General features: G+C 35.2%; 1 protein-coding gene across 5 annotated transcripts; it reads left to right on the forward strand.

Moving 5' to 3' along the window:
* Positions 1-10,380: 10,380 nt before the first annotated feature.
* Positions 10,381-19,291, forward strand: LOC139894422 (PH, RCC1 and FYVE domains-containing protein 1-like). Of its 5 annotated transcripts, none has more exons than XM_071877707.1 (9): positions 10,381-10,884; positions 12,686-12,772; positions 12,979-13,068; positions 13,601-13,705; positions 13,798-13,992; positions 14,410-16,560; positions 16,873-17,019; positions 17,482-17,867; positions 18,793-19,291. In XM_071877707.1, the coding sequence occupies exons 1-9, from the start codon at positions 10,831-10,833 to the stop codon at positions 18,923-18,925; spliced, it is 3,348 nt and encodes a 1,115-aa protein (XP_071733808.1). In that variant the 5' UTR covers positions 10,381-10,830; the 3' UTR covers positions 18,926-19,291. The 5 variants fall into 5 exon arrangements, with proteins under 5 accessions (XP_071733808.1, XP_071733810.1, XP_071733806.1 ...); XM_071877709.1 differs by having other exon boundaries at positions 13,601-13,681; XM_071877705.1 differs by lacking the exon at positions 18,793-19,291 and having other exon boundaries at positions 10,381-10,626; positions 10,716-10,884; positions 17,482-18,102.
* The last annotated feature ends 1,564 nt before the right edge of the window (positions 19,292-20,855 follow it).

Genomic DNA, 20,855 nt, shown 5'->3' on the forward strand with positions numbered 1-20,855 from the left:
TCAAGTTTAGTAGGTAAACCTACTGGAAGTGACAAGAAATGATCTAGCTTCCGATGGCTTGAAAGTTCTTGAAGTAGGATCATGACACAAAAACAAGTTCAAGTAAGATTTTTACTCGAATTAAGATAGTTTATAGTTATAGAAATTGAATCAAAGTTTGAATATGAATATTACCTTGAATAAGAAAGATAACCTACTGTATATAACAAAGGTTTCTTGATCTTAGATGATTACTTGGAATGGATTAGAAAGCTTGGAAGTAAATTAGTAAACTTGAAGGGATTTTTGAAGTGTTCTTGAAGTGTTCTTCCTATGATGATTATAGCTTGATTCTTGAAGTGATTTTTGATGAAGATGATGATTAACTACTAGAAAAATACGTTCATAATAGTGTGTGTGTGTGTGTTGAGAGAGAATTAGAAAGAGAATTGGAAGTGAAATGGAGTGAATGATGAGTGGTAATTGGTGAGTGGTGAGTGGGGTTAAAAGGAGTTCTAGTTAGTTGACTAGCTCATGGTAGAAGTTAAAATTGATTAGTCATAACATAATCAAGAGTGGAATCCCATGCTAGTTCCTATTGGTATATACTCATAGTAAGTACGTTTTGAAGCTGTGTATAATACGGGTAAGAATACGACTAGAATTCTTGATGAAAGAAAAGAATGGAAAAGTAACTGTAACCATTTTCATTAAGTATGAGTGTTTTGATATATGTCTTCAAGTCTTCCAAAAGTATTTTAATACATCTAAATACACTACATGTATATACATTTTAACTGAGTCGTTAAGTCATCGTTAGTCGTTACATGTAAGTGTTGTTTTGAAACCTTTAAGTTAACGATCTCAATTAATGTTGTTAACCCATTGTTTATTATATCTAATGAGATGCTAAATTATTATATTATCATGATATTATGATATATTAATATATCTTAATATGATATATATACATTTAAATGTCGTTACAACGATAATCGTTACATATATGTCTCGTTTCGAAATCCTTAAGTTAGTAGTCTTGTTTATATGTATATAACTCATTGTTAATATACTTATGGAGATACTTACTTATCATAATCTCATGTTAACCATATGTATACCCATATATATATCGTCATGTCGTTTTTACAAGTTTTAACGTTCGTGAATCGCCGGTCAACTTGGGTGGTCAATTGTCTATATGAAACATATTTCAATTAATCAAGTCTTAACAAGTTTGATTGCTTAACATGTTGGAAACATTTAATCATATAAATATCAATCTCAATTAATATATATAAACATGGAAAAGTTCGGGTCACTACATGCGTTAACATGGTGGAATACCTATCTAGAGCAAGTGGGACAAGATGATGCGTACGCACTACCGTGGTCAGCATTCAAGCACTTGATGAACGAGAAGTACCGTCCCAGAATCGAGGTCAATAAGCTCAAGACAGAACTTACAGGGTTACGAACCCAAGGATTTGATATTACCACGTACGAAAGTCGATTCACAGAATTGTGCCTATTGTGTCCGGGAGCGTTCGAAGATGAGGAAGAGAAGATCGACGCGTTTGTGAAAGGATTACCGGAAAGAATCCAAGAAGATATAAGTTCACACGAGCCCGCCTCCATACAACAGGCATGTAGAATGGCTCACAAACTAGTGAACCAGATTGAAGAAAGAATTAAAGAACAGACGGCTGAAGAGGCCAATGTGAAGAAAGTCAAAAGAAAGTGGGAGGAAAACGGTGATAAGAATCACCAATACAACAACAACAGCAATTACAATAATAATCGCAACAATTATCCCAACAATCGCAACATCAATCGCAACTACAACAAACGACCCAACAACAACAACAACAACAATAACAATAACAACAACAACAACAACAACAACAACAACAACAACAGCAACTACAACAATCATCCCAACAACAATAACAACCGCAACAACAACAACAACAATCAGAAGCAGCTATGCCAAAGGTGTGAAAAGTATCACTCGGGGTTCTGCACCAAATTTTGCAACAAGTGTAAAAGAAATGGTCATAGCGCAGCGAAGTGTGAGGTCTACGGACCAGGGGCTAACAGAACGAAAGGAACAAATGGTGTCGGAACGAGTAATGGTGGAGCAAGTAGTGTCGGAACAAGTTATGCCAATGTAGTTTGTTATAAATGTGGAAAACCGGACCACATTATTAGAAATTGCCTGAACCAGGAGAACACGAATGGACAAGGCCGTGGAAGAGTTTTCAATATTAATGCGGCAGAGGCACAGGAAGACCCGGAGCTTGTTACGGGTACGTTTCTTATTGACAATAAATCTGCTTACGTTTTATTTGATCCGGGTGCGGATAGAAGCTATATGAGTAGAGATTTTTGTGCTAAATTAAGTTGTCCATTGACGCCGTTGGATAGTAAATTTTTACTCGAATTAGCAAACGGTAAATTAATTTCAGCAGATAATATATGCCGGAATCGAGAAATTAAACTGGGTAGCGAAATATTTAAGATTGATTTGATACCAGTATAGTTAGGGAGTTTTGATGTAATAGTTGGCATGGACTGGCTGAAGAAGGTGAAAGCAGAGATCGTATGTTATAAAAATGCAATTCGCATTGTACGAGAAGAAGGAGAACCCTTAATGGTGTACGGAGAAAAGGGCAACATGAAGCTACATCTTATTAGTAATTTGAAGGCACAAAAACTAATAAGAAAAGGTTGCTATGCTGTTCTAGCACACGTCGAGAAAGTACAAACTGAAGAAAAGAGCATCAATGATGTTCCCGTCGCAAAAGAATTTCCCGATGTATTTTCGAAAGAATTACCGGGACTACCTCCACATCGATCTGTTGAATTTCAAATAGATATTGTACCAGGAGCTGCACCAATAGCTCGTGCTCCTTATAGACTCGCACCCAGCGAGATGAAAGAACTGCAAAGCCAACTGCAAGAACTATTAGAACGTGGTTTTATTCGACCAAGCACATCACCATGGGGAGCTCCTGTTTTGTTTGTCAAGAAGAAGGATGGTACATTTAGGTTGTGTATTGACTACAGAGAGTTGAACAAACTTACCATCAAAAACCGTTATCCATTGCCGAGAATTGACGACTTATTTGATCAACTACAAGGCTCATCGGTTTATTTGAAGATCGATTTACGTTCTGGATATCATCAAATGCGAGTAAAGGAGGATGATATTTCAAAAACTGCTTTTAGGACGCGTTATGGTCATTACGAGTTTATGGTTATGCCATTTGGATTGACTAACGCACCAGCTGTGTTCATGGACCTTATGAACCGTGTGTGTGGGCCATATGTTGACAAGTTTGTCATTGTTTTCATCGATGACATACTTATTTACTCAAAGAATGATCAAGAGCACGAAGAACATTTGAGAAAAGTGCTAGAAGTATTGAGGAAAGAAAAACTGTACACTAAGTTTTCAAAGTGTGCATTTTGGTTGGAAGAAGTTTAATTCCTTGGTCACATAGTGAACAAAGAAGGTATCCAGGTGGACCCGGCAAAGATCGAAACCATTGAAAAGTGGGAAACCCCAAAAACTCCAAAGCATATACGTCAATTTTTAGGATTGGCTGGTTACTACAGAAGATTCATCCAAGATTTCTCCAAAATAGCAAAACCCTTGACTGCATTAACGCATAAAGGGAAGAAATTTGAATGGAAGGATGAACAAGAGACGTTTCAATTATTGAAGAAAAAGCTAACTACGGCACCTATATTGTCATTGCCTGAAGGGAATGATGATTTTGTGATTTATTGTGACGCATCAAAGCAAGGTCTCGGTTGTGTATTAATGCAACGGACGAAGGTGATTGCTTATGCGTCTAGACAATTGAAGATTCACGAGCAAAATTATACGACGCATGATTTGGAATTAGGCGCGGTTGTTTTTGCATTAAAGACTTGGAGGCACTACTTATATGGGGTCAAAAGTATTATATATACCGACCACAAAAGTCTTCAACACATATTTAATCAGAAACAACTGAATATGAGGCAGCGTAGGTGGATTGAATTGTTGAATGATTACGACTTTGAGATTCGTTACCACCTGGGGAAGGCAAATGTGGTAGCCGACGCCTTGAGCAGAAAGGACAGAGAACCCATTCGAGTAAAATCTATGAATATAATGATTCACACTAACCTTACTACTCAAATAAAGGAGGCGCAACAAGAAGTTTTAAAAGAGGGAAATTTAAAGGATGAAATACCCAAAGGATCGGAGAAGCATCTTAATATTCGGGAAGACGGAACCCGGTATAGGGCTGAAAGAATTTGGGTACCAAAATTTGGAGATATGAGAGAAATGGTACTTAGAGAAGCTCATAAAACCAGATACTCAATACATCCTAGAACGGGGAAGATGTACAAGGATCTTAAGAAACATTTTTGGTGGCCAGGTATGAAAGCCGATATTGCTAAATATGTAGGAGAATGTTTGACGTGTTCTAAGGTCAAAGCTGAACATCAGAAACCATCAGGTCTACTACAACAACCTGAAATCCCGGAATGGAAATGGGAAAACATTACCATGGATTTCATTACTAAATTGCCAAGGACTGCAAGTGGTTATGATACTATTTGGGTAATAGTTGATCGTCTCACCAAGTCAGCACACTTCCTGCCAATAAGAGAAGATGACAAGATGGAGAAGTTAGCACGACTGTATTTGAAGGAAGTCGTCTCCAGACATGGAATACCAATCTCTATTATCTCTGATGGGGATGGCAGATTTATTTCAAGATTCTGGCAGACATTACAGCAAGTATTGGGAACTCGTCTAGACATGAGTACTGCCTATCATCCACAAACTGATGGGCAGAGCGAAAGGACGATACAAACGCTTGAAGACACGCTACGAGCTTGTGTTATTGATTTCGGAAACAGTTGGGATCGACATCTACCGTTAGCAGAATTTTCCTACAACAACAGCTACCATTCAAGCATTGAGATGGAGCCGTTTGAAGCACTTTATGGTAGAAAGTGCAGGTCTCCGATTTATTGGAGTGAAGTGGGGGATAGACAGATTACGGGTCCGGAGATGATACAAGAAACTACCGAGAAAATCATCCAAATTCAACAAAGATTGAAAACCGCCCAGAGTCGACAAAAGAGCTACACGGACAGTAAAAGAAAAGATATAGAGTTTGAAATTGGATAAATGGTAATGCTTAAGGTTTCACCTTGGAAAGGCGTTGTTCGATTTGGTAAACGGGGGAAACTAAATCCAAGGTACATTGGACCATTCAAGATTATAGATCGTGTCGGACCAGTAGCTTACCAACTGGAGCTACCTCAACAAAACAATGGAGCTACCTCAAATTTGAAGAAATGTTTTACTAAAGAAGATCTCACTATTCCGTTGGACGAAATCCAAATCAATAAAAAACTTCAATTCTTTGAAGAACCCGTCGAAATAATGGATCGTGAGGTTAAGAGACTTAAACAAAACAAGATACCGATTGTTAAGGTTCGATGGAATGCTCGTAGAGGACCCGAGTTCACCTGGGAGCGTGAAGATCAGATGCAGAAGAAATACCCTCATTTATTTCTAGAAGATACGTCAACACCTCCAACTGCTTAAAATTTCGGGACGAAATTTATTTAACGGGTAGGTACTGTAGTGACCCGAACTTTTCCATGTTTATATATATATTAAATGAAATTGTTATTTACATGATTAAGTGTTTCCAACATGTTAAGCAATCAAACTTGTTAAGACTTGATTAATTGAAATAGGTTTCATATGGACAATTGACCACCCAAGTTGACCGGTGATTCACGAACGTTAAAACTTGTAAAAACTATACGATGACATATATATGGTTATATATATAGTTAAAATGATTTTATTATAAGTATGTATCTCATTAGGTATTTTAACAATGAGTTATATACATAAAAATGAGACTGTTAATTTAAGAAACTCGAAAATGATATATATAACGATTATCGTTATAACAACGTCTTACTAGGTACATATGAATCATATTAAGATATTGATACACTTGGTTAATTATGTTAAATGATAAGTAAATATATTATTAAGTGTATTAACAATGAAATACATATGTAAAAATAAGACTACTAACTTAATGATTTCGAAACGAGACATATATGTAACGATTATCGTTGTAACGACATTTAACTGTATATATATCATACTAAGATATATTATATATCATAATATCATGATAATATAAAAATTTAACATCTCATTTGTTATAATAAACAATGGGTTAACAACATTCAACAAGATCGTTAACCTAAAGGCTTAAAAACAACGTTTACATGTAACGACTAACGATGACTTAACGACTCAGTTAAAATGTATATACATGTATTGTTTTAATATGTATTCATACACTTTTGAAAGACTTCAAGACACTTATCAAAATACTTCTACTTAACAAAAATGCTTACAATTACATCCTCGTTCAGTTTCATCAACAATTCTACTCGTATGCACCCGTATTCGTACTCGTACAATATACAGCTTTTAGATGTATGTACTATTGGTATATACACTCCAATGATCAGCTCTTAGCAGCCCATGTGAGTCACCTAACACATGTGGGAACCATCATTTGGCAACTAGCATGAAATATCTCATAAAATTATAAAAATATGAGTAATCATTCATGACTTATTTACATGAAAACAAAATTACATATCCTTTATATCTAATCCATACACCAACGACCAAAAACACCTACAAACACTTTCATTCTTCAATTTTCTTCATCTAATTGATCTCTCTCAAGTTCTATCTTCAAGTTCTAAGTGTTCTTCATAAATTCTAAAAGTTCTAGTTTCATAAAATCAAGAATACTTCCAAGATTGCAAGTTTACTTCCAAGTTTTCTAAATCCATTCCAAGTAATCATCCAAGATCAAGAAACCTTTGTTACTTACAGTAGGTTATCTTTCTAATGCAAGGTAATAATCATATTCAAAATTTAATTCAATTTCTATAACTATAACAATCTTATTTCGAGTGGAAATCTTACTTGAAATTGTTTTCGTGTCATGATTCTGCTTCAAGAACTTTCAAGCCATCCAAGGATCCTTTGAAGCTAGATCAATTTTTCTCATTTCCAGTAGGTTTGTCCAAGGAACTTGAGGTAGTAATGATGTTCATAACATCATTCGATTCATACATATAAAGCTATCTTATTCGAAGGTTTAAACTTGTAATCACTAGAACATAGTTTAGTTAATTCTAAACTTGTTCGCAAATAAAAGTTAATCCTTCTAACTTGACTTTTAAAATCAACTAAACACATGTTCTATATCTATATGATATGCTAACTTAATGATTTAAAACCTGGATACACGAAAAACACCGTAAAATCGGATTTACGCCGTCGTAGTAACACCGCGGGCTGTTTTGGGTTAGTTAATTAAAAACTATGATAAACTTTGATTTAAAAGTTGTTATTCTGGGAAAATGATTTTTATTATGAACATGAAACTATATCAAAAAATTATGGTTAAACTCAAAGTGAAAGTATGTTTTCTAAAATGGTCATCTAGACGTCGTTCTTTCGACTGAAATGACTACCTTTACAAAAACGAATTGTAACTTATTTTTCCGACTATAAACCTATACTTTTCTGTTTAGATTCATAAAATAGAGTTCAATATGAAACCATAGCAATTTGATTCACTCAAAACGGATTTAAAATGAAGAAGTTATGGGTAAAACAAGATTGGATAATTTTTCTCATTTTAGCTACGTGAAAATTGGTAACAAATCTATTCCAACCATAACTTAATCAACTTGTATTGTATATTATGTAATCTTGAGATACCATAGACACGTATACAATGTTTCGACCTATCATGTCGACACATCTATATATATTTCGGAACAACCATAGACACTCTATATGTGAATGTTGGAGTTAGCTATACAGGATTGAGGTTGATTCCAAAATATATATAGTTTGAGTTGTGATCAATAATGAGATACGTATACACTGGGTCGTGGATTGATTCAAGATAATATATATCAATTTTTTTCTGTACATCTAACTTTGGACAACTAGTTGTAGGTTACTAACGAGGACAACTGACTTAATGAACTTAAAACATCAAAATGTATTAAAAGTGTTGTAAATATATTTTGAACATACTTTTATATATATGTACATATTTGTTATAGGTTCGTGAATTGACCAGTGGCCAAGTCTTACTTCCCGACGAAGTAAAAATCTGTGAAAGTGAGTTATAGTCCCACTTTTAAAATCTAATATTTTTGGGATGAGAATACATGCAGGTTTTATAAATGATTTACAAAATAGACACAAGTACGTGAAACTACATTCTATGGTTGAATTATCGAAATCGAATATGCCATTTTTTATTAAGTATGGTAATCTAAGAATTAGGGAACAGACACCCTAATTGACGCGAATCTTAAAGATAGATCTATTGGGCCTAACAAACCCCATCCAAAGTACCGGATGCTTTAGTACTTCGAAATTTATATCATATCCGAAGGGTGTCCCGGAATGATGGGGATATTCTTATATATGCATCTTGTTAATGTCGGTTACCAGGTGTTCACCATATGAATGATTTTTATCTCTATGTATGGGATGTGTATTGAAATATGAAATCTTGTGGTCTATTGTTACGATTTGATATATATAGGTTAAACCTATAACTCACCAACATTTTTGTTGACGTTTAAAGCATGTTTATTCTCAGGTGAATACTAAGAGCTTCCGTTGTTGCATACTAAAATAAGGACAAGATTTGGAGTCCATGTTTGTATGATATTGTGTAAAAACTGCATTCAAGAAACCGATTTCGATGTAACATATTTGTATTGTAAACCATTATGTAATGGTCGTGTGTAAACAGGATATTTTAGATTATCATTATTTGATAATCTACGTAAAGCTTTTTAAACCTTTATTTATGAAATAAAGGTTATGGTTTGTTTTAAAAATGAATGCAGTCTTTGAAAAACGTCTCATATAGAGGTCAAAACCTCGCAACGAAATCAATTAATATGGAACGTTTTTAATCAATAAGAACGGAACATTTCAAAACCCAACACTCGACAACATTTAAATCGAATTAAAAAACACTCATGAATCTCATATCTGGAGGTCAAAGTTCAATGGTACTCGGTCAATTTTAAATTGGATCGAGTCTGAGATTTTCAGGTGTTTCAAGTTATTTTCGAACATTCATATACTCATTATAAGCAACTTTTGTGTTGAACGCATCAACTGAAATGATCCGAATCAAAGGATCAAAGTTTGAATTCATTTTATAAGGTTATAACTGTTCATCGATTCAAACATGAGATTTGTTGATGTTATGGTTAAAGTTCCTTCACAAAAGATGTTAGTCGCTGGTTTTGCCATCCATTTCAACTGATTTCAGACGTTAATCAAACGATTGATAATCTTGTTCATCTTCATTATTCACGACCGCTGGTACCATTGTTAAAGCGTGTAGAATATGAGCACTATCAACCGTAGTTGCAGTCTCCGGTAATTGATGGAGAATTGGAAAGGGTTTTAGAGATAATTAATTTGGTGTAGAAATTAATTTTTGATTTGTACTTGACTAGGGTTTATAATTTTGGGGCTAAATTGAAGATTGAAGAAGAAGGTGAATGTGAAGACGGAAAAGAAGGGGTTAATTAAGGTAAAATGACTAAAGTACCCTCGCATGCCTGGCACATGACATCATTTAACGGTTGAAATTAACGGCAATTGGACGGAGGGATGAGGAATGTAGTAAGTTCATACAATAGGGACGAGGAATGCAAAAAAAAAAAAAAGAATAAGGACGAGGAGTGATTTTTAAGGTAAACCACAGGGACGAGGAGTGTAATTATGTCTTTCAATATAGTCCTGTAAGACCACCCCTATCGTTAGTTACCCGTCCGTTACCCGCACATTACCCGTCATTACCCGTAACTAACCATATGCACGGGCTCATTACCCGCTTTAGTTACCCGCATTCACCATGGATTTAACGGAAGTTTTAAGTTTAGTTATAGGAATTGTGGGTCCAGTGGCTTTTTATTGTTGGACTTGATGCTTTATTGCTTGTACGTTGTATATTAAGAGGAGTATTGTTTTAGCCATTATAGGGAATGTTTAATTATGAGTTAGTTATAGGATATTGGTGTTGATGTGGCGCTGATGTGAAAGATTAAGAGGATGAATAGTTTAGTTACGATAGGGAGTGGCCTAAGTAAACAACTAGAAAATAAAACATGTGCAAATACAGTAAAAATGAAAGTGAGGTATAATAATTTACTAACTTAATGATTATTACTCCTAACACTACTATTTCTTCCCCCTTTTAGGAACCAAGACTACTTTTAGTCCACCACCATCGCCACCACTTCTTTCTCTTTCTTTCTTCCTTCAACTCCTGATTTCATTTCACCACCAGATCAATCAATCCCAATCCACCATCAATTACTGTAGGTTTTAAGCTCCTTTACTTTTCAATTTCAACCTCCATTAATCACACCTCCAATGACACACACATACACATACGCATACATTTTCAGCTAAATATACGCCGTGAAAAACCAAACCTCACAGATTCCATCTCAAAATTAGATACAAATTAAGTACGAATAAGATATCCGTCAGATTCAACAATCACTGCAATTAATTACATAGTTCTTAATTGCTTCTGCTGATTCTGTTTTTTATTTAGGTCAATGTATAAGAGATTTGCGATTAATTTTGATGAACAAGATCAACAGAAAATGGAGGTTAATTGTCACGGATTTAGAAACTGCCACGTAATTTTGCTTGTTTGATTATTGACGATGAGTTTAGATGTTAGTAGAACCGGTGGACAAGTGGAACGAGATATTGAGCAGGTAAACTGATTATACTCGTAACTTTATTGAACGGATTGCACTCGTAATTATAATTACAATTAGTCATTATTAGTTATTAATTAATTATTATTATTTATAATAATACAATGATTACGCTAATTATAGCTTAATGTGTAGATATAGATGGTAACTAAATCTCTAGATAGATTTTCGTATTTTGGTTCTTAATCTATTCGATTTTATGTTGATTGTTAGTTACCTGTATTTAGTCTTAAGGTACTGTTAGTTAGTTAGTTACTTCACGGTATAAGCAACATATCACTAGGCAATTTCAACTATTGTTCTTTGTCATGATATGACTATGTTATGAGTATGATTCTGATGCTTCCTAACGTAAGATTTGCGGTCGTTGCAATTTCAAACACTTTGGCGATTACGAAGATTTTATTATTTGGAGATGCACATGTTTCTTTACTTATTTCCTGTATCTTCTGTTTATTATAAACAATTACCACCTCATTCTTGCCCCCAAAATTTGCCTTTAATCTTGCATAGAGGTAGGCTTCAACCAGAGTTCTGAAAGGATTACAAAGTGTTTGTATTAGCAAAAGATGTATATGTGAAATGCCTATAGTATTGTACAACAATGTATCCTTATTTGAGTATTTCTAAATATAGGCTGTATACTGTACAAAAGTAAGCGTAACCTGCCATCTATATTTATTTATAGAGTGGTTAACATTCATCCACTCCTGTTTACATGATTTTCACCTTTAGAGCAAATGATCAAACATCAGTTGGAGTCGTACAGTTACAACCTTTAGTGCGACCGCAAAGCATCTAAATGAATTCTGATAAAATATGATATAGGCAACACTCCCGGGTCAAGACTACTGGTTAATTTTTATGTGCTGCAAACCTAGATATAGTTTTCGACATACAAGGTAGAAATGTATTCTCCATAATGTAGATAAAATGAATATGGGTAGATTGTTACAAAGATAAAATGTATAAAGTTGTATATAAACTTACGTTGGAGCCTAGTTTCTTCTGCCGCATTTGAAGCCATTTATTTTTATCCATCACTTTCAAAAAACTCTACGAAGGAATGCAAACCTCATAAAAAAACCATTTTCTCATTGAGCTTCTTTCTCGCTTTATAACTATGTGGATAATGTCATCCATGATTTCCAATGCAATCCTAATTTACTCAATATGATTATATTGCGGGACGTGAGATGATCCAGAACTGAGAATGTAAATTTATGTTAGTGTTTATGGACTCTTTTGAAGTGAGAGTGTGGGAGATTTAGAGAAACAAACTCAAAGTGGGGAAATTGAGAATTATGAAGCTCTGTAATTTATTATTAATTATTATTATTATTATTTTTTTTTTTTTTTTTTTTTTTTTAAGTCTGTTCTTATGTGAGGTAGTCATGCTTCTGTACATTTTAGGCATGAACACCTCAAGTAATTCTTATTATTTTTATCAAGTTCAGTTATCCTACATGGAGTGGTAGAATAATGCCTAATGCACTAATATTCAAACCAATCAGTTATATTGTTCAACCTGCTATCACTTGTACATGGAGTGTCAAGTCTAAAAGCTAGTTTATGGTACACTATGTCGTCAACATTTATGTTACATTGTTACCTGAGTTAATATTCTCGGAAACATATGACTACTAGAAGATCGTCAATATATATAATTGTTCTATTGAATATTGACATACGCTAATGGTTGGTAAGGCTAACTTGTTTTACTTTTGCAAGTTCGTCACTATATAATCTATATGATGATTTCTGTTTATCCTACCATCTTGAATTTTCTTTACCACAGGCCATTACCGCTCTTAAGAAAGGGGCTTATCTTCTCAAATATGGAAGAAGGGGGAAGCCTAAGTTTTGTCCCTTCAGGTTGGCTAATGTAAGTTTGATTTTATCTTTTGGGATTAAGCACCTCTATGTATCTTTTATTATGTATCAATCTTTATTTTCATGAACAGGTACATCACCATGTATCCTTTCACTATCATCTAAACAATTTGAACCGAGAGTGTTTTTAAATATCTTTTTTGACTGGGGTAGTCAGTTTGTTATGAATGTAATGCTGGTTTTTTTCTGCTATTTCAGGATGAATCTATTCTCATATGGTTTTCTGGGAAAGAGGAAAAACAACTTAGGTTAAGTCATGTCTCCAGAATCGTATCAGGGCAGCGCACTGTAAGTAATTTGCTATACATATATTATTTTGTGCAAGATCAGTTATGCTAATATCTGAGGAAAGTCATAAAAGCTTTTCAGTTCCTTTCTGTTTTCCATCTAAACAAAATGAGCATCATATCCTGAAAGAAAGAACGTGACTTCAAAAAAATCTATTAAATAGTGCCTGATACTTGCTGTTAATTTAATTGCGAGAAACCTGTTCAGGATCACAAAAATTGTGATTACTCTAATCATCTTTTCTTTACGCATCAATATACATACAATATATAATTCACATTTCATGTGTGTGTGCTTGTGCTCGTACTGCTTCTATATTTGGTGGTTATTATGTTCAAAAAAAAAATTTAGTTCTCGATTCGTGGTTTCATGTCTGTATTACCCTGTATTAGGCCAGGGATATTTGATCTGTTAGGGCAGTATCATTTTAATTAATTTGCTTTACTATGATATTATACTATTAATCAAGTGAGTCTACTTGTATCGGTTTTTGTTGCTAGAATATTTACAATAATTTTACTTTGTTGTGTAGCCAATCTTTCAAAGATACCCGAGGCCTGAGAAGGAGTATCAATCGTTTTCCCTGATATACAATGATAGGTCTTTGGATTTGGTAGGAATTCAAACTATTATCACAGTTTGTACTATTTCTAGCATTTTATCTCCCATTAATAGATTTTGAGAATATCTGTTAATGTTGTTGCAATTATTATTTTTGTTAATTATTAGATCTGTAAGGATAAGGATGAAGCTGAGGTGTGGTTTAGTGGGCTTAAAGCGCTGATATCACGTGGCCATCAAAGAAATTGGAGACCAGAATCAAGAAGTGATGAAATCCCATCGGAAGCTAACAGTCCCAGGACATACACACAAAGAAGCTCCCCTTTACATTCTCCGTTTGGTAGTGGCAGTAGCTCACACAAGGTACACCTTCCTCTCCTCTCTGGTGCCATATATGTATCCATTACTTTTAAATTGGCTAAATCCCATTATGTGAAACAAGTAATAGTAATGAAGTTAAGTAAAAAGGAAATGGGTCACACAGGTATCATGTCCAAAAAAAAAAAAAATTTTCATTTCTTTTGGAACAAAACCTCCTAAGTTGATTTAGATAAGAGATTAGATTAGATTATTTTTGAAATGGTATAACTTTTCTAATCATTGAGGATCAACCGATCCTGTCTGTTTCCGCCAGTACAACATATGATCTGAATTGAATGTTATCCAAATGACTAACTCGCCCATTTTGCCACTTCTATATTTAGATATGTACTTTTGCACGTGTGTTATAGCTTTCTCGACATAAAAAGGTTAATGCCATTCTATATGTTGAATTTTCAGGATACTATCGATCCTCTCAGCCTTCACAGTCCATACGGAAGCCCACCTAAAAATGGTTTAGAGAAGACATTTCCAGATGAGATTTTGTATAAGCTTCCTCCCAAGGGTTTCTTTCCGCCCATTTCTGCAAACGGGTCGGTCCATTCAGTGTCGTCTGGCGGTTCTGACAGCATGCATGGTCACGTGAGAGGAGGCATGGGGGTGGATGCCTTCAGAGTAAGCTTATCAAGTGCCGTTAGCTCATCGAGTCATGGTTCTGGTCATGATGATGGAGACGCATTAGGAGATGTTTTCATTTGGGGTGAAATCACCGGAGATGGTGTCATAGGCGGTGGTCCCCACAAAGCTGGCAGTTGTTTAGGTACTAAAATTGATTCTTTGTTACCTAAAGCATTAGAATCTGCAGTAGTACTTGATGTTCAGAACGTTGCTTGTGGTGGAAGACACGCAGCTTTAGTTACAAAGCAAGGAGAAATGTTCTCTTGGGGTGAGGAAACAGGGGGTAGGCTCGGCCATGGTATAGACTCAGATGTCTTGCATCCAAAATTAATTGATGCTCTTAGTAATACAAATATTGAACTTATAGCATGTGGTGAGTATCATACATGTGCTGTCACCCTCTCGGGTGAACTCTACACCTGGGGTGAAGGGCATTTTGGTATTCTTGGACACGGGAATGAAGTCAGCCATTGGGTTCCAAAGAGGGTAAATGGCCCATTAGAGGGTATCCATGTTTCAGCTATTTCATGTGGGCCTTGGCACACTGCTGTGGTCACATCAGCTGGCCAACTGTTCACATTTGGTGACGGAACGTTCGGTGTTTTAGGCCACGGAGACCGGAAAAGTATTTCAAGACCTAAAGAAGTCGAGTCGCTAAAAGGACTTAGAACTGTAAGAGCTGCTTGTGGAGTATGGCATACTGCTGCAGTTGTTGAAGTTATGGTTGGTAATTCAAGCTCTAGTAATTGTTCTTCAGGCAAACTATTTACATGGGGAGATGGGGATAAAGGTCGATTAGGACATGGTGATAAGGAAACTAAACTAGTACCTACTTGTGTTGCTGCGTTAGTTGATCCAAATTTTTGTCAAGTTGCATGTGGACACAGCATGACCCTAGCTCTTACTACATCGGGCCACGTGTATACTATGGGAAGTCCTGTTTATGGTCAACTAGGAAATCCTAATGCTGACGGGAAGCTCCCGTTTTGTGTTCAAGGTAAGATTTCAAAGAGTTTCATAGAGGAGATAGCGTGTGGGGCCCACCATGTTGCAGTTTTAACTTCAAGGACAGAAGTTTATACTTGGGGAAAAGGAGCTAATGGCCGATTAGGTCATGGAGATACAGATGATAGAAATTATCCAACTTTAGTAGAAGCCTTAAAAGATAAACAAGTTAAAGGTATTGCTTGTGGTACTAATTTTACTGCAGCTATATGCCTTCATAAGTGGGTTTCAGGAATCGACCAGTCTATGTGTTCAGGGTGCCGCCTTCCATTTAATTTTAAAAGAAAACGTCATAATTGCTACAATTGTGGTCTTGTTTTCTGCCATTCATGTAGTAGCAAGAAGTCACTTAGAGCCTCTATGGCACCGAATCCAAACAAACCGTACCGTGTTTGTGATAATTGTGTTAATAAATTGAAGAAAGCTATTGAAACTGATGGATCATCTCAGCCGTCGTCTATTAGCAGAAGAGGAAGTATAAATCAAGGTTTCAATGACCAGAACGAAAAAATTGATAATTTAGATCAACGATCTCGTCCTCGTCTTGCTAGATTAGCTTCAATGGAATCTTTGAGACCAGTTGAAGGTGGTTATAATTCTAAACGCAACAAGAAGTTAGAGCCAAATAGCAGTCGTGTGTCACCAATTCCTAATGGAAGCTCTCAGTTTGGATCATCACTTAATAACATCTCTAAATCTTTCAACCCAGTTTTTGGTTCTTCTAAAAAGTTTTTCTCTGCTTCTGTCCCTGGGTCAAGAATTGTTTCACGGGCAACATCACCCGTATCTAGACGCCCAAGCCCGCCTCGCTCTACAACTCCAACACCAACGTTGGCTGGACTATCTTCACCCAGGATCATGGTGGTGGATGATGCTAAAAGGATAAATGATAGCCTCAACCAAGAACTAACTAAACTAAGATCACAGGTATATATAGATGTACACATTTACTTTGTAAAGCATATTATTAAATAATTTTCGTTCTTGTATGTGAATTTTTAACACGTAGAAGTACAACTTTGACCCAATTACTTATGCATGAGTCGATTTGATCCGCGTTGCCTCTAGCATTCAAATGGGAAAATTTAAAAACGCCTTAAAAGAGGATGGGTCAGAAGATTAATTTTTTACGAGTCTTCTTTTAAGTGCTTGTTGATGTATAAATGACGTGAATAGGATTTCTGAGATAAAAACATTTACTATGGCTGTTATATTCATTCAATTTGGTTTTCATCTCAGGTTGAAAGTCTTACTCGTAAAGCCAAACTTCAAGAGGTTGAGCTGGAAAGAACTTCCAAACAACTGAAGGAGGCAATAGCAATTGCAGGAGAGGAAAGCTCAAAATGCAAGGCAGCAAAAGAAGTCATCAAATCACTTACAGCACAAGTAAGACGAATGTTGTTAATCTTTCCCATTAATTAGAGACATTGTTCTTGTACGAATTTTTCTAAAGTCTATCTTAAATTGAAGTTTGTATCTGAAAGAATTTACCATCACATATAGCTTCTTAATTTTAGGATAAAGTGCTAACGTGACACCCTCCCACTTTTGCACCCAAACATAAATCACTTGGTGTTACCATGTTTCTTTCAATTATTGATTGTGCTTGGATCATTGGTTAGTGCATCAGAATATTTCTACTTAACAAATATTGGTGGATTTAATAATCGTTTTATATATGAGGGCACTGTATGTTCGATTTCATCATCCATTAATTTTAAAACCCAATAATGGTCACTGTCTATATACAGATCACCCATTTAGTTCCCTCATTAATGGTTATCATTAATTATGCTGTTATACTTTTCGGCTGATTCTGTCCTCGACTTTTGTGTATGTACAAAAAAGCTGAAAGACATGGCAGAAAGATTGCCAGTGGGAGCTGCACGGGACATCAAATCTCCTTCATTCGCTTCTTTCGACTCCAACCTTTCTACTACTAGTGACGCCTTGTTAAATCATGCTTCACTTGACCAGCCTAATGGTCAGGTGACATTATATAAAGAACCTGATTTAAGTGGTTCAGACACACCATTAGAATTAAATGGATCCAGCACCATGGTAAACCGCAATTCAGGCCAGAACAAACCAGGGCATTCAGAAACAACACCAAGAAATGGTGGCCGAAGCAAAGATGGTGAAGATGAATGGGTTGAGCAAGATGAACCTGGTGTTTATATTACTTTGACATCCTTGCCTGGAGGTATTATAGATCTTAAGCGGGTCCGCTTCAGGTATGCTTTTTTGCCTTCCCATATCTCCGTGGCAATTTTAGCCCATTATATATATGTAACTGGGTTGATTGGGCTATATTGCTCTTCTAATGAGTCAAATGGGCAAACTAAAGTATCAGCTGAGATGAAAACTGGTTGAACGGGTCGAATGTCTCTAGAAGTCTCCAAATATGTATTCAGACGGCATAACCTCGTAAATGCTTTCTGAAAATTAAAAAAAAAAAAAAAAAAAAAATAGATGTCTGGACTGGAATTGTAACTATGCATTTTTGTGATCATATTTGTAAAACATAACATGCAAGGACCAAAGTGTATCTGCTGACTGACTTATCGAGCATGTTTTAACATACCTAGTCTTCTTTGATTTCCCTTTGTATATAAGGAATGTGGCTTTACTAATGATTCTAGAGGCATAATACTATTTAATAGGTTAATCGTCAGTCTCATATGCCACTTAGATGTGTATATCTCAACTTTTCTACTATTGAATAGGTTAATTGGGAAAAAAATTTAATCTTGAACTTGATGGGATTGAATGGGTCACATGGGTCAAGTTGTCCCCCAAAGTCTTTTTTAAAACATAATAGCGCGTCATCCTTTGAAAAGTTTATTTTGTTAATAATGAGATAATTATAATTCGTAATCACGTTTGAGACACTACTAATCTATAATAAAGTTTTACACAATTGTTTGGATTAAGTACATGTTTCGACTTGTACCAAAAGCTAGAGAGTTTTGACCAATTATCAAACCTGTCCTTTTTTGCCACCTCCGATTATTGCAATTCTTACCAACCAACCTGTCCCTGCCTTTATTACAAAAGAAAATTAGTAGTATGCTATAGTTCTCACTCAAAATCAACATGCTAAAAGTGACTTTAATGGAAAAGACTAACTAATATTCACCTTCAACTTTTCTAATGCAGCCGAAAGCGATTCAGTGAGAAACAAGCAGAACAATGGTGGGCTGAGAATCGACCCAGAGTTTATCAACGCTATAATGTCCGATTGGTTGATAAGTCGTGTATAAGCGTTGCTAGTAATGAATTACCACAGTGACATTCATGTATGTCGAACATGTTGTTTGTAAATCATTTTTCCCAATTGTTGTAACCATCCACTGATGCAGTTCTACAAAGCAAAGCTCATGTTGATTTGTTTTCATCAGCTCATCACCTGGAGGTTGGAAGCAAAAGTTTCCTCATACAAGAGCTTCAGTTGTGATTCTATCTTCTCTTTATGGCTTCGATTAAATGGCTGGTTGTGGGTTGTTCATGTTTGATGAATATGTAAATTCATTGTAGGTTTTCTAGAAAGCAAGCTGCTATCGTGTATATTCACAGTTCCTTTCCGAGTTCTTTTTAGCTTCCAAAGTTGTCATATATATGTTTGTGATATATATATCTTTACATATTGTTGATTGCATGTAGTTTGTTATTGTCTAATCTTTCACTGGGTTTCCTTTTCGTTTAAATATTTATTATTAAGATCTTTAAGTCTGTCATGTTATATTACGGAGCATCTCCTAAGATTGTGCTTTACGACAACAATATAAATTTGTGTACTGAAGTTTGGATAACAATGTTATCCTTGTGTACCATGTTGAAACAAGGAAAGTGATTCCAGAATATTATTCACCCACAAACAATAAACGAAAGAGCGATGTGAAGAAGTAAATGGACAAGCAAATAGATAGTAGTGGGAGTTCCCTTAGACTTATATGCACATATTTGTTTCTTTTCATATCCGATGTGGGACTTGGATTTGCACTCTTACAAACGTATGTTTTTTGGTATAGTAACTGTTGACCAAAATGGATGAGTCTGAGACAAAGGGTTAGACAGGGGTCAACTTATAACTGATCAATTTTGTATGTGACTCACTTTTTGTACCAGCTTATTTGTTTAACTTCTGTTTAATCCCTTAAAGATTAAGCAAAACCCCAATTGATCCATCCGTAAGTAACTGGATCAAAATTTCCTCTCTAAATATTTGCACCATGAGTTGCAAGTTTATCATCATGGATTTATGGTGCTACCCTCATACAGTAGATGTAAACCAAAAGGTATGTTAATTTGGTGTTTTATTTTATTAAATTATTTATGTTCTATAATAACCATAACAAAGTCACCATCGATGCATTTTGTGTAACATCCCGCATTTTTCCGTTAAATTATTTTAACGCCCGTCTTTTTCTTTTTAAATAATACCCTTCATATCTAGATTCGTATCCTTTGTTAAGTAACATTTTAAATATTCTCGTTATCGGATTTTTTAATATCTCCCGTACTTCCGTGTAACTTAAAATATTTCGTTTGGTTAATTCCCGCACCCGACAACAAACTTGAGGGACTAGTTTCGCCATTGGAGCAAAGATGTGACTAGCTTGACTAGTCAACACCCACCTCCCCATTTTCCTTTTCATTTTCATTTCCATTTTCTTTCTATACTTTCCAATTTTCTCTCAAACACCACTACAAAGAATCATCATCTAAATTCGGATTTGGAAGCTTCAACCAAAACAAAATACATATTTGGAATCCTCTCTTCATCCTCTTCAATTTTATACCAACTTCATCTCATTTGGGTAACTTTCTAAAATCACTAATTTTATGTGTTCTTGAGATTTTTGAGTTATAAAGTTGTTAATTAGTGTCTATGGCTCATTGTGATGTCGTGTATGTAATTTGTATGCTCGATTCGTTGTTTTTGGTGTAGCTAGTTCAATATGAAAATTACTTGCTAAATCCTTGATTTTGGATGATCAAATGTTGTTAGATTGTTAAAGTGCATGTTTTAAAAGTGTTACTAGTATCATTAGCTTCGTTTTGATGTATAGGTTGATTAAGGAAACTCCAAAAACATGATTATTGATTTTGAGATGTTTGACTAGGGTTTGATAGTTCTTGACATGAATTTTTGGATGCTTGAATGCCATGAAATGTTAATTGTTAGTGTTTAGTAGTAATGTATGCTTCATTACCTTCAA

This window comes from Rutidosis leptorrhynchoides, chromosome 2 (genome assembly GCF_046630445.1).
Source record: "Rutidosis leptorrhynchoides isolate AG116_Rl617_1_P2 chromosome 2, CSIRO_AGI_Rlap_v1, whole genome shotgun sequence".
Taxonomy (NCBI): Eukaryota; Viridiplantae; Streptophyta; class Magnoliopsida; order Asterales; family Asteraceae; genus Rutidosis; species Rutidosis leptorrhynchoides.